Source organism: Entelurus aequoreus, linkage group LG10, assembly GCF_033978785.1.
Source record: "Entelurus aequoreus isolate RoL-2023_Sb linkage group LG10, RoL_Eaeq_v1.1, whole genome shotgun sequence".
Lineage (NCBI taxonomy): Eukaryota > Metazoa > Chordata > Actinopteri > Syngnathiformes > Syngnathidae > Entelurus > Entelurus aequoreus.
This window is the reverse complement of record NC_084740.1, coordinates 12,478,500-12,494,419: the sequence shown is the minus strand read 5'-3', so window position 1 is coordinate 12,494,419 and position 15,920 is coordinate 12,478,500. Positions and strand designations below refer to the sequence as shown.

General features: G+C 37.5%; 1 protein-coding gene across 2 annotated transcripts in view; it reads left to right on the top strand.

Moving 5' to 3' along the window:
* dscaml1 (Down syndrome cell adhesion molecule like 1) overlaps window positions 1-8,828 on the top strand; it is a 332,167-nt gene extending 323,339 nt beyond the window's left edge. For both annotated transcript variants that reach the window (XM_062060149.1, XM_062060148.1), the window contains exons 34-35: window positions 1,705-2,013; window positions 3,719-8,828. In XM_062060149.1, coding sequence (XP_061916133.1) covers window positions 1,705-2,013; window positions 3,719-4,266 — 857 coding nt within the window. In that variant the 3' untranslated portion in view covers window positions 4,267-8,828. The remainder of the gene's footprint in view (window positions 1-1,704; window positions 2,014-3,718) is intronic.
* The last annotated feature ends 7,092 nt before the right edge of the window (window positions 8,829-15,920 follow it).

Genomic DNA, 15,920 nt, shown 5'->3' with positions numbered 1-15,920 from the left:
CCTTGAGCAAGACACTTCACCCTTGCTCCTGATGGCTGCTGGTTAGCGCCTTGCTGGCAGCTCCCGCCATCAGTGTGTGAATGTGTGTGTGAATGGGTGAATGTGGAAATACTGTCAAAGCGCTTTGAGTACCTTGAAGGTAGAAAAGCGCTATACAAGTATAACCCATTTATCATTTATTTATCATTTAATTTTTGCAGCAAATTCCTAAAAACACTGAAGTGCTCCTGTTGTATAGAGGAACTTGTACTGCCGTAAATACATTGGCAGATCCTTGCATTCAGTTCAGTTCAGTTTCAGTTTATTTGGAACATGCATACGATACAATGTAATGCATCACACATTTCCAGTTGTTTCATTACAGCATGACCGAAAAGGAGTAGGAAGAAGCAGAGCTTGTTTAATCCTACCTCGTTTCATATCATTGCAATTTTATCCCATTTCCTTGTTCTCTGTAACAGAACAGTGAACACATGAATAATAAATTAATACTATATCATAGTAAGCAAACAAATATTAAATACATAAAAAATCTTAGTCTCAAGAAAAAGTTCAAGATGTTCATCATAATTCTTGTTCTGTGTACTTTGTAGTTTGAACAGTCTCTTAAAGTGAATCATATTGGTGCTTTGTTTGATTTCTTTGGTTAATCCATTCCATAATTTAATTCCACATACTGATATGCTAAAGGTATTAAGTGTTATACGAGCATACAAATGTTTTAAAATAGATTGTCCTCTAAGGTTATATTTCTCCTCTTTTGTTAAGAAGAATTTTTTCAGACTTAGACTAGACTAGACTTAGACTTCCTTTTTAATGTCATTCAAATTTGAACTTTACAGTACAGATAAGAACAAAATTTGGTTGCATTAGCTCATGGTAGTGGAGGATAAAAAAGCAATAAGGTGCAGATATAAATAAATAGATTACTGTACAGATAAATATATTGCACTTTTGCATATGCATCCACGTTTATGGATGTATGTTATATTGTCTTTATATTCCAGCGAGTTAATCCATTTTTCTAGAGTCAAGAATTTCAAGAATAGATTATTGGGTAGCAGGTTATAGTTTGCTTTGTACATAATTTTAGCTGTTTTATTTATAGCAAACGCTAGGGTCCGAACTTGATTTACATAACTGAGGCGTTCTTCGAGGAACCCTTTTAAGTCGTCTCCTTTTTGGCAGTTATTTTTTGTAATTATGTAATAATAAGGTGTTACTGTAGCTTGTTTACTTCAAATGAAGTAAGCAGTCATGTGTTCAACTACTTTAGTTATACGAGTAGTGTTCCATTTTAGGTCCTCTCTTTTTGATTATTTGGGCCATTCATCATGTGGCCCGCAAGTTCAGTTCAAAAAACTTGTGAAAGACTCAGATTTTTGCAGCAGATTCTTAAAAACACTAGAGTGCTGTAATAGAGATGATCTTTGACTAGCTGTTTTTGTAGAAGGTCCTTAAAAACAGCAAAGCACTCCTGTATCTCTGACAAAATATATAGACCAAAATCAAATGTCTACTGTAGAGGACGCTGGTTCTCCGGAATAAGATAAGTACATGTCTGTCCCCTAAATGTGTGGACGAAATGTGTAGTAAATATATGATATTTTAGTCAATTGATCCCCTCTGCAGTTTTTAAGGGTCTTCACATACACTTTTGTCCATATATCTATCTGGAGTGACCGGTGTTCCCTTTTTCCCCAGATAAGGGTCGTAACAGCATGGTGTCGACAGAAAGCGCCTCATCCACCTATGAGGAGCTGGCCAGGGCGTACGAGCACGCCAAACTGGAGGAGCACTTGCAACACGCCAAATTTGAGATCACCGAGTGCTTCATCTCTGACAGCTCGTCCGACCAGATGACCACGGGCACCAATGACAACGGCGACAGCATGACGTCCATGAGTACGCCCTCAGAGCCTGGAATTTGCAGATTTACGGCCTCGCCGCCCAAACCCCAGGACTACGACCGAGGCAAGAATGTTGCTGTGCCCATCCCGCATCGCGCCAAGAGTAAGTCGTGCTATTTATTTGTCCGTTGTTCTTCCAAACAAGTCTAAGAAATATGGTTGTTTGGATCCCTGGATCTCCCCCTGTACTACGTATGTAATATAATATATAGGAGGTATAATTTCCAGGGATTACAATCACTTTCTACCACTTATCTTGGTCACGGTTAAGCTGGAAACTATCCCAGCTGAACACAGGACACGTATCCATAAACAAGCATTTACCAGTCCCTCCGGGATTTTGCGGGATTTTTTTGTGATTGCGATGTTTTGAGGCTTTTTTTTTATTTTCAATTGAATCAACTTTATGAATTTGTTATTAATGCTTGTGACCTCAAAGGGGAACTGCACTTTTTGGGGAATTTTGCCTATCGTTCACGATCATTATGAAAGACATTAGGACGGATGGATTTTTTTTTTTAATGCATTTTAAAATGTAAGTAAATTCGATCAAAAGTCTGTTTACAATGGAGCCTATGGGAACCATTCAATTCTGCCTATAAAGCCCCTACAAAGACATCCAAACACCTCCTTTAGGGTTTTATATACATGATGTAAGATTGATTGAGAAACACCTTGCGGTGCAGCTTGGACACACCTTCAGTAAATAACCGAGGTTTATTGGGTGTTTGAGCTCTATAATAGGCGACCCAACCGGGGCTGATCAGGCTCCGGCTTGTGTCTAAGCTTGATTGGACGTGTCATTTTGAAAATGCTTAAACGAAAATTTTAAGTATTTTAGAGTTCGGGTGTTGGTGGAGGGAACAGTGATAAAGTCATCTAAATAATTTGTGTTAAAAAGGGGGCAGATAAATATAAGAATAGTATTCTTCCATCTGCTCCTTTCTGATCATGGAAATGTATAAGAAACAAAAAAACAACGAAAGTGTCAACTGTATATGGCTTGTATATATGCATTTTCATGAAAGGAATAAAAAGAACTGATGATGATGATGATTGTCCTGTTGGAACACCCAACTGCGCCCAAGACCCAACCTCCGGGCTGATGATTTTAGGTTGTCCTGAAGAATTTGGAGGTAATCCTCCTTTTTCATTGTCCCATTTACTCTCTTTAAAGCACCAGTTCCATTGCCAGCAAAATAGGCCCAGAGCATAATACTACCACCACCATGCGTGTTCCTGGGATTAAAGGCCTCACCTTTTCTCCTCCAAACATATTGGCCAAACAGCTCAACATGTAACCAAATATTAACATTGCTGTATGTATACTTTTGACCCAGCAGATTTGGTCACATTTTCAGTAGACCCATTAATAAATTCATAAAAGAACCAAACTTCATGAATGTTTTTTGTGACAAACAAGTATGTGCTCCAATCACTCTATCACTGCTTTGTCTGCACAAGAAACAAATACAAGTTTTGATTCGACAACGTTTGAGCATTGATCTATTGATCTATTGATGAAAATGACGCTGCTTAACCAAAATATGCGAGGAAGTTGCAGACTTTGGAAGAAGTTTGCAAGGTTTTGCATAATTCACAGGGATTGGTTGAATTTGCCCAATATCGCGAATTCGCGGAGGGACTGATTTACACTGACATGCGCACCTGTGGACAATTAGGAGTCACTTACCAAACATGAATGTTTTTGCACTGTATAGGAGTAAACCAAAGTAAACCCACACAAGTACAGTGAGGACGTACAGACTCCTATGTGTTCCTTATTGTGCTGCACTTGTCCCCTCCAGGTGACTACTGCAACATCCCCCTCTACATGAAGTCTGATCCATTCTTCCGAAAGCAGTCGGAGCATCACGACCCGTGTCCAGTGGTCCCGCCCCGTGAAGCTTCCATCCGTGGCCTGGCCCAGCGGGCCTACCACACCCAGGGCCGTCACATGACTATGGACTCTGCCAAGCAGCAGGCCGTTGCCATGGGCCACTCCGGCCTGTCCAACCTCACGTCTTCTGGGGCTTCTACAGGAGGGGCTTCAGGAGGGAGTGCAGGAGGCATGTCCACCAGCTCCAGCTGCTCCACGCTCCCCCAGAGGACTCTTACAATGCCGGGCTCCTCAGCCACGGGGGCTCAGAGTGCGGCCGCGGCCACAGCGGCCGGAGCATCGTCATCCTCCAGCGGGGCGGCAGGGGCCACAGGAGGCACCCCTGGCGGCGCCTCCTCCAAGGTGGGAGGATCCAGAGACTCTCTCTTGGAGAGCAGCTCATCAGGCTTAGGCAGACTACAGAAGCAGAGGGATGGAGGGGCGGGGGCCTATTCCAAGTCCTACACACTGGTGTAGCCCGGGCATCATGGCGGCCTACCTCTGGAACTTCTATTAAAAAGATTAGCCAGCGCTTGTCGGGAGCCTCTATTGACGAGCCTCCATTGACAAGCGGGCTGATGGAGACACCAACGCCCAGCTCATCCATCGGTGCCTGCACTGTGCCAGGCTGCAGGGGGCTGCTCGGGCTCCCATCGACACTGCAGTAAGGAGGAGTTTGGGTCTCCACAGCACATGGTGGTGGCCTTTATTTCTGCCTGATCACCTTTCTGTTACTACTGCGTTTCCCCATCTCTTTATCTATCCGCTACACGCTTTCATCTTCTGGTTGGGCCAACATATGCACAAAACCCTTTCGAGCGTGGTTTGTTTTCTGGTTGCTCCAATGTCACAGCAGGGCGGCGACGTTTTCCGGATGGGGAAACGGCGGCATTGTGCCATGACGGGATGGTAAAGGTAAAGATTCGACAAACATCACATTTACACTTGCACAATTCAACATGCACAAAAAGGATCGGGAAGAATCAGATCTTAATTTATTCCTACGCCTTCTCCGTGTCCTGTATTTTCATGTTCGGAGGGAGGGAACAGAATCCAATGCATTAAGCACCAGCGTTCGCTTCATGGAACGTGGGGGAATCTCTTTAACATGCAATGTATTGAAGATCTGAGTGTCATGTGCACTTTGGTTCCGGGGAGGAGTCCTCAAGCCTACGTGTGTGTGGGTGTACAGTATATGTGTAAATATACAGTATATGTGTGGAGGGCACACAATGTTTTTATTTAAGGGTGCGTTCACACTTGTCGTGTTTGCTTGGATTAAAATTAACGCTGGTGTGTTTGCTCTGCTTGTACGATTTGTAGTATATCCATCGTTTATTTTAGAAGCTTTTCATGAAATCTAAGCTGGTAAATAACGCAAAATCGAAAAATAAGCTACCTAGGTCACAAAAGCTATCCAATCATGTAGTTACTTGTGTTTTTACTGCACCGCGACAAAAATGCCAGCTAAGCAAACTGTACCGAAGTGTGCACTAAGTATTATTTTTGGACCAGAGTACCGAACCACAAGTGTGAACCCAACCTTATAGTCAGTACAGTGGTACCTCGGTTTTTGTAAGTAATCCGCTCAAAAGGGTCAAATTAAAGCAATGTTTTTTGAAAAACAAAAACTATAAATCCAAATCTGTTCCAGGCACTTCAAATTAACAATATATATTTTATAGGAAATAATTATAGTTTTATATGCAGGAAACAACGTGAAATACATATTAAGTTAAAGTACCAGTGATTGTCACACACACACTAGGTGTGGCGAAATTATTCTCGGCATTGGACCCATCACCCTTGATCACCCCCTGGGAGGTCAGGGGAGCAGTGGGCAGCAGCGGTGGCCGCGCCCAGGAATCATTTTTGGTGATTTAATCACCAATTCCAACCCTTGATGCTGAGTGCCAAGCAGGGAGGTAATGGGTCCCATTTTTATAGTCTTTGGTATGACTCGGCCGGGGTTTGAACTCACGACCTACCGATCTCAGGGCGGACACTCTAATACAGTGGTTCTCAACCTTTTTTCAGTGATGTACCCCCTGTGAACATTTTTTTAATTCAAGTACCCCCTAATCAGAGCAAAGCATCTTTGGTTGAAAAAAAGAGACAAAGAAGTAAAATACAGCACTATGTCATCAGTTTCTGATTTATTAAATTGTATAACAGTGCAAAATATTGCTCATTTGTTGTGGTCTTTCTTGAACTATTTGGAAAAAAAGATATAAAAATAACTAAAAACTTGTTGAAAAATAAACAAGTGATTCAATTATAAATAAAGATTTCTACACATGAAAGTAGTCATCAACTTAAAGTGCCCTCTTTGGGGATTGTAATAGAGATCCATCTGGATTCATGAACTTAATTCTAAACATTTCTTCACAAAAAAATAATTCTTTAACATCAATATTTATGGAACATGTCCACAAAAAATCTAGCTGTCAACACTGAATATTGCATTGTTGCATTTCTTTTCACAGTTCTTTTTGACAGACATTTTAGTGAGGGTCAAACCATCATGGCATGGGGGAAACTCTGGGTTTATGGTAATGAATGGAATAGCCTACTTGATTTGATGTTCAGTTTATAAACTTACATTCATATTTTGTTGAAGTATTATTCAATAAATATATTTATAAAGGATTTTTGAATTGTTGCTATTTTTAGAATATTTAAAAAAAATCTCACGTACCCCTTGGCATACCTTCAAGTACCCCCAGGGGTACGCGTACCCCCATTTGAGAACCACTGCTCTAATAAATGATGAATGAAATGGAAGTATGAAAATTATTGAAGACTAATAAGCAGAGAGCCAGGAATGAAAGGGAAGAGCCACACTGAGGACGTCTTTGTACATTGCTACAAACTATTTCTTGAATTCAGAATCAGATTTATTGACCAAGTAGGTTTAACACACAAGGAATTTGACTTGGCTCTCGTGTTCAATGTAAAACAAATATAATATAAATGATGAACTAAAACAATAAACAAGTACTTAAACAAATGTGTGCAAGGCTATTAATAGTGCAGTGGTGAATAGAGCAAAGCAAAAAGATGATGAGGTGAGCGTGATGTCAGGTTCAAATACTGATGACATTTAATAAACAAGACAAGAAGCAAGGAATTACACGGAGACAGAATTCAATTTAGCTCAATTGAGGAGAAACGCATAGACACTGTAACCTTGTACAGTGTCGTCCCACGCTCTGACGAAAGATTGTATGCCTCCTCTTTTATTTGGACTTTCCCTGATTACATGGCAACAGCTGTTTCGAAAGGAAGGGGGTGGTAAACAGCCGCTGCCTTTGGTCACAAAACAGTTCAAAGAAAAGGTGCCTGGAGGGTAGTCAGGCCCTGCTTCCTCTCAGCTTTTGTAGATCTCGGGTCAAGACAAAATCTTCCTGTGGATTACAATAGAAGAAAGAAACCGACGCCTTCATGTCGCTTCCCATCCTACACAGTGGAGTTTTACAAGCCTTTTGATTGGTAAGATCAAAGACAGCTTTTGTCCTCTCGCAGGGCGAGCTGAACTCACTGTAACACAAAGTTTTGTGATAACTTAGATACAATTATTCTGACACATGAGTTAGTACATTTATAGTGACAGAGTAGTTCCAGAGTTATTTCACAGCGTTTATAGCCTGGGGGAAGAAACTGTTCTTATGGCGGGCTTTTTTGGCATACAGTGATTTAGAATGACTTTCTTTGGCCCCGCAATGGCTTTTTTTTACAATAGTACTCAGCAAAAAAAAAAAGACTGGTCAGCAAAGAACTACAAAGTCAGTCAGTGATGATGTCATAGAAAGAACTGGGGGATAATTACTTCCTGGTTGGGAGTTGTTGTTTTCTAATTAAGACGTGTTACGAACACAGTTCAGTTCCACTTTATTTATACAGCACGTCCCGTGCACAGGCAAGTGGCAACACAAAGTGCTTAACAGCAGAAATAAGAGAAGAAAATGCACACACAGCACTATTGACAATAACATAACATGGCACGGAGGAAAAACGCCACCATCCACACTGAAGAATAACTAAAATGAACTCCATCTAAAAAAATAGTATAAACATTTACAAATATTTGTAAAAAAAAAATTAAATAATAAATGGATAAAACAACATTGAGAGAATAATGGTAGTAATAATAGCAATAAATAAAATACATTAAAATCTAACAATAAAAATGAGGAAACAGGTTTAACATGATCAGTAAAAAGCCTGATTAAAAAGGTACGTCTTTTACCTAACTATCAACAGACTTACGTAGTGTATTAATAACAAAAAAACACCAGCTCGCCAACACAGAGGTTGTTCAGTCCCTCCAGGGTTTTGTGTGCTTTCTTTTTTTGTAATTGCTGCAGCCTGCTGCATGCCTGAATTTGCGGCAGCTTTTTTTGAAAATTCGGTCAAAATTTGCGATTTGAGTCTTGTTTTTTTTCAATAGCATTAAATCAACCTGTGATTTGATCAACTTGTTATCAGTGTTCTAAGTGTTCCTTGTAACCTAACCCTCAAAAAGCAGAGGATTTCAACAAAAATTTGAAAAAACAAATATTGTATTGATGTTTTACTTGTTTTTTTTACCACACAGACTTAAAGGACACACTGGACGGCAGTGAAAGCATAAATGTAAAGCTCATTGTCAAATGACTGTATTTTTTGAATATTTATACCTAATAATAGTAATCATTGATCAATATTACAGTAAGAATTTCCACCAAAAGCTTCTTTATTGTCCGTTGTCGTCCAAAAGTTGCAGACCTTCCCCATGATTATTTCACCCTTGAAAAGTGTTTGTCCATCTTAAACATTAATTTATGTTCCAACACATTTACTCCAAAGAGCATTTAACTGTTGAGAGCAATCTATAGCAGTAATGTTTGTTGGTAAATGAGAGATTATGGGAAATTATCGTCACACATCAACATCTCTAACATGTAAATGCTAAAGGTCACCATTGCAAATCAAAAGATGTTCTTAATTGCCTTACCCTATATAAATAAAGCTTGGATATATACATACATGTAGACTAGAAGGTAAATGTTCATACTATCTATGTATGTATATATATATATATATATATATATATATATATATATATATATATATATATATATATATATATATATATATATATATATATATATATATATATATAGTCGAGTTTACTGTGGTTTATCTGTTATACAGTGCTCAATACCCGGGTAGAGTGGAATATACGTTACGTCAGGGAAAAAAACAGAGAGGCTATTTCATCCCTACAAGCCTGTTTTGTGGGTTCCCCTGCTCTTCAGGAAATCCCCTGACCTAACATGTATATATATGTGTGTATATATATATATATATATATATATATATATATATATATATATATATATATATATATATATATATATATATATATATATATATATATATATATATATATATATATATATATAAATGGGACCCATAACCTCCCTGCTTGGCACTCAGCAAAAGGGTTGGAGTTGGGGGTTAAATCACCAAAATGATTCCCGGGCGCGGCGCCGCTGCTGCCCACTGCTCCCCAAGGGGATGGGACAAATGCAGAGGACAAATTTCACCACATCTAGTGTGTGTGTGACAATCATTGGTACTTTAATCTTAATCTTTAATCTTAATATATATATATATATATGTATGTATGTATATATATATATTAGCGCCATAGACAGGAACTGAAAGTAGGTCTGAGGTACTCATGAGGATGACAATTGTGTAAAGATAAATTGTTAATATATTGTTGCACTTTGCTCTTTCTGTTTCGTCTACACAAACAATGTTTTGATTAGACATGCGCGTTTGAGGGCTGCTCAAAGACAAATTTGATCGGCCTAAACGTGCGGGAATTATGCAAAGGGCGTTGACGCATCCGCAACATCGCTCAATCCTGGGGGGACTGATTATTTTTGAGTAACCTAATTCCACTGAATGATACACGGGCAAACAGGCTGGTTTCTTCGGTGCAATGTTGGGCCGTACAATAACTGAGATGGTGTACAAAAACCTCGGCAAACTTTTTTTTCCCGAAAACCAAAGCGGGGCATACAAAACCGAGGTACCACTATATGCTGCGTTCTCAGGCCAGCGTCCAAACAACTTAACACACAGCCCCATGTTGCACCCTGGACGGGGCGTATCTGCGAAAATGTTTGTAAGGAAAGTTCACTGAACAAAAGGAAGGGAATTTTGCTGTCTGTTTTTAAACACGTGAGACTCTGGGTCATAATCGTAACTCTGTGCTTAACTCCTTTTTCCACACTTTTCTACACCTGCATCACATCCATACAGCATCACTGTGACTGACCACGGGCAAAAGTTGCAGATATGTAAAGCCAGATCACTTCTAACTTCATAAGCAGACTGATGGAATGTTGTCGGTGAAGAAAATGTGATATTTAACGCAGGAGTTTTAGCTTTACGCATGGCACTGTACGTCTTCTGTTTATTTTTTCACCATTTACTCCCAACGCTTACTCCCATAGCAAAGAATCAGTCCAAAAAAAACCCAGAGTTGTTCCAAATGTTTTGCAACGATCAAACGTAAACATCAGGGCTCTCACATTTGAAACAGATACGTTTGTTTTTAAGAGAGAGGAAAAAAAACTTATATGTACATATATATATTTCTATTCATATATATATAGCAAATATATGACTATTGAGAACTATTAAAACCATTTTAATTGAAAATATATTAGAAAAGATCACACAAGACAATCGCTCAGAGAGAGAGAGAGAGAGAGAGAAAGAAGGAAGAACTTTTAACGGGTAGCACAAGCGTCAAGGCGAAGGAAAAGGATATATGTCATTTTCAGGAAGTGGGAAAAAAAAAAAAAAGCACAGTTTGGTTGTAGTGTGAGGTTGTGTTGCTAGGTCGAAATGAAGCTTGGTGTTGAAAAAGACAGAAAAGAGTCCAAACAAGCGTACAGTAAGTGAGTGAGTGAGCCTGTTGTAAAATGTCGTATTGTACCTTCCGAAGGTGTTTTCACCAACTCACCTGACAGAGACACACTTCAGGTTTCTCTTTATGATTCCACACTTGACAAGACAACATTTTGGCCTCTACTATTAACATCTTGCCTTTAAAAAAACAAAAGTCCACAGCAATAGGGATGGGTACCGGATTCAGTACTTTTACTACCGGGTGTCGATTCATGTCAAATTAAACAGCGACGTCACGTCCGGTTGCACCCTCGACACCGGCTCCAGAACTCGGCGTGGAAACAAGCACTCTAGCAGTGCTAATAGCGGACTCAGCCTGAATGCCTCTAGGTGATGTTGCGATTGTCCATGCCAACAAAGCAAGCACGCCTGATTGAAAAAGTAGGCCTCCGCGTTTCAAAATGTGCCTGCTCGATGCTAATTTACATTGGATTTGCCATAGACATGTTCTTGATTAGCGATAGTGGACTCAGCCAGACTGCCTCCAGGTAATGTTGCAATTTTCAATGTCATCAAAGCAAGCGATGGGTACTGTTGCGTCTGACCAGTCTTCCTCTCAGGGAATTAAAGTCACTGGTCGATCCCAAGCTCTTTAGATGACATATATGCTGAGAAAGAAGGACCATCAAGACAGAATAGGAATATTATCAAGTTTTACTAAAGCTTTAGGAGACCAGTCCACACAAATGCGGTTATACCGGCATCTCGAAGTGGACTGACATTCAAACGGGAAGAGACAATTTATTGAATACAAAAACAGCCCCCACCCTATCCAGAGAGGAATACAGTCTCATTGTTCTAATACAGATAAAGTAAACAGGGAGTTCTCCAACTCCCACATTCCAACACCTCAAGACGCTACACAGACATCTGCGGACACAAAGAGACAAGCATAAAGAGTATAAATGGAAAAATACTAGCTGCTTTAAACATGACTATGAATAAAGAAAGAACTTTTAAACATATATGCATTTTCCACAGTACCGAATTCAGTACTTTTACCACCGGGTGTCTATTCATGTCAAATTAAACCGTGGCATATTTTGATACCTGTATTGGACGTCACGTCACGTCCGGTTGCACCCTCGACACTGGCTCCAGCACTTGGCGGGGAAACAAGCACTCTAGAAGTACAATTAGCGGACTCAGCCAGACTGCCTCTGGGTGATGTTGCGATTGTCCATGCCAACAAAGCAAGTATACCTGATTGAAAAAGTAGGCCTCCGTGTTTCAAAATGTGCTTGCTCGATGCTGAGTAGCATTAGCGATAGCGGACTCAGCAAGACTGCCTCTAGGTAATGTTGCCTGATAAAAAAAGTAAGGCTCAACCTTTTATAATGTGCTATGTACCATGAATTGATTAACGTGGACCCCGACTTTAACAAGTTGAAAAACTTATTCGGGTGTTACCATTTAGTGGTCAATTGTACGGAATATGTACTGTACTGTGCAATCTACTAATAAAAGTCTCAATCAATCAGTCAAGCTCAATGCTAATTTACATTGGATTTGCCATAGACATGCTACTGACTAGCATTAGCGATTTCACATGGCGATTTCAACACCGACAAGAATGACACATTCACCTTAATGGCAAAGACTGCTTCTAAGCTAAACAACACACCGTAGCTGATAGACTACTGCCATCTCACGCTTTGGAATTGCAACTGCATGCAAAATCTGGAACATAGTACGTGCAAATGAGGCTCAGAAGTTTAAGAAAACAAGATGTACTAACTGGACAGCACAGTTAGAATCAGCTCACTGTTAAATAAAACAAAGATGTTGGTAATAAACAATTTTACATTTATTATTACAAACACATTTTCAATCACCGAAAAATGGCACCGTTGCATACCGGTATGGCTTCCCAGGTCCCAGGAAGTGGTACCGTATTGATTCCAGATGTGAAAGGTACCCATCCCTACACAGCAGCGGCCCTGTGTTACTTTTGCTGGTTTCTGCCTGCTAGTGAAACATCCAATAATTAAAACATAAAACTAGTGCGTAACAAATGTATTAAAGTACCACTCATAATTATAAGTATTTGAAAAACGTGTTTGAGACAGAAAATAGTATTATTATGTACTGTACTGACCCTAATTTAATCCTGAATTCCCCCAAAACAACTTAGAATGGTTCGTTTTATAGGCAGGCTTTAGACGTGTATACAGTACAGGCAGATTTACATGTTAAAAAATACATGATGATCAATATTTTTCCTAAAAGAAAAATTGTTCGGCAAGCTCATAGCACAGGCAAGAACGCGGGGTGCATTCATGGACATCGGGTCATTACATTGTTTTGAGAATTGCAAAGACCATTTGGTCTTAATCACTGTATACCCTACATGAAAAATGTAATTGTTTCTGGATATATATATATATATATATATATATATATATATATATATATATATATATATATATATATATATATATATATATATATATATATATATATATATATATATATATATATATATATATATATATGTTTATACAGTATATGTATATATATATGTGTATATACTGTATATACATGTATATATACTGTATTTATATATGTATATGTATCTATATATGTATGTATATAAAGATATATGTATGTGTATGTATATGTTTATATGTATGTGTATAAAGATATATATATATATGTATATATATGTGTTTATATGTTTATATATGTGTATATATATACATGTGTATATATATACAGTAATTATATATGTATATATATCTATATATGTATGTATGTAAAGATATATACAGTATATATGTATGTGTATTTATATGTGTATGTATATATGTTTATATATACTGTATGTGTATATATATATATATATATATATATATATATATATATATATATATATATGTGTGTATATGTTCATATATATATATGTTTATATATATGTGGATATATGTTCATATATATACATATATATATGCATATATGTTTATATATATATGTGTATATAAGTTCATATATGTGTGTGTGTGTGTATATATATACATATATGTTTGTGTATATATGTTTATATATATATATGTATGTATATATATATATATATGTATATAAAGATGCAAACATCTGTCCGACTTTTGGCCACAGTGGCTTGAAAGTATTTACATGTCTAAACAGCAGGGGGAGACTTTGAGTTTTAGTAGGAAAAACACACCACAGTATTTTGGGGTGTCCAAAATGTGGCCCAGTTTGAGATATTCACCACAAAGCTTTGTCTTTGAATACATAATTTTGCCTTAAAAAAATTCCAAAAAGATATCACATGTATAATGTCATCTGATTTATTTAATGTGTTTAGACACCTCTGGCTTATGATTCCTTTTATTTTATGGTGTTGCTCATCAGAACTTCATCTTTTTATTTTTTTTGCTTTGTTTTTTTTTTGGTGGCTGTTGGGAAATGTGTCCACACCTTTAACAACAATTGTATTCTCTAATTGTTTCCCCAATCAGAGACCCTCCTCGCTCTCCCATAAAACATCATTTCTATTCCATACTCGAAAACTTGTGTACATAGGAAAGTGTTTTTGTATAAATGAGTACTATTTTCAACATCTTCACTAGAAACCAGGGCACAATGTAAACTGTAAACAGAAGTTATTGTAATGAAACAGCGGAGGACTTAAAATAAAATAAAAATAAAAAACTTTAAAAAAATATATACAGAAATTATACAGAAATTGCTTTATCTTGATTTACTGAAATATGTCAGAGTGGACCTGGCACAACTAAAACTAAATTTCTTATTTTGCAAGATATTTTAGTTGCATTACTTTATTTATTTTTTATTTTGTCACCAGTTGTTTGGTTTGGAAACCCACTTGAGGACAGAAGCATTTGCATGTTCTGATGTCGGTGCGTGGCAAATGCCGAAATAGAGGGTTGATGAAAACAAAACGCAAAAAAAAAAAACTTGCTCCTTAATTTAAATCTGACGGGCAAATGTTTGCTTCGATTTGCAACTGCTTGTGTTTAACTCGACATTTTCTTTTTTCTATGAAAATAAAGGAAAAACATTTTTAAAAAAAGGACTCGACACCTTGTGCAATAAAGCTATCTTTGTATGAACTGTGATGATATTGTTTATTGTGTTGTGTCTTTGCAGGTTAATACCAGGGAAGGGGCCATGCATGTATAATTTAATGTACATTTCTTTTAAAACATCTTATATGCGTTCCCTGGATGTATTATCAAAGGTACTTTGCAAATGCTCACTTTTAATGAAATAATTATTAAGACTTTACTGGACATGTAAAGTGTAAATGTTATAATTTTAATTAAGTATTTTGTACATTTAATTTTTAAATCCCATTAAAAAGTATATAAATTGCAGTTGAATTACCATGGCAAGTTAAAAAATTTCTTTTTAGTTTTGTGGCCTTTCCTTTATCCACCACTAGATGGCGACAACCCTCATGTCAAGGCATCCGTTCACTTCATGCAGTTTAAACACAAATTATTACTTAAAATTAGGGATGTCCGATAATGGCTTTTTGCCGATATCCGATATTGTCCAACTCTTAATTGCCGATATCAACCGATACCGATATATACAGTCGTGGAATTAACACATTATTATGCCTAATTTGGGCAACCAGGTATGGTAAAGATAAGGTCCTTTTTTTTTTTAAATTAATAAAATTAGATAAATAAATTAAAAACATTTTCTTGAATAAAAAGAAAGTAAAACAATATAAAAACAGTTACTAGTAATTAATGAAAATTAGTCAAATTAACTGTTAAAGGTTAGTACTATTAGTGGCCCAGCAGCACGCACAATCATGTGTGCTTACGGACTGTATCCCTTGCAGACTGTATTGATATATAATGTAGGAACCAGAATATTAATAACAGAAAGAAACATACCTTTTGTGTGAATGGGGGAGGGAGGTTTTTTTGTGTTGGTGCACTAATTGTAAGTGTATCTTGTTTTTTATGTGGATGTAATTTTTTTTTTTTTAAATACTGATACTGATAATAAAAAAAACAGATACCGATCATTTCCGATATTACATTTTTAAAGCATTTATCCGCCGATATTATCGGACATCTCTACTTAAAATACTCACTGGACTAACTTTTTAAAGAATTTTCCAGGGCCCAAAAGGTACAGTAATCCATTAAAGGCAACTA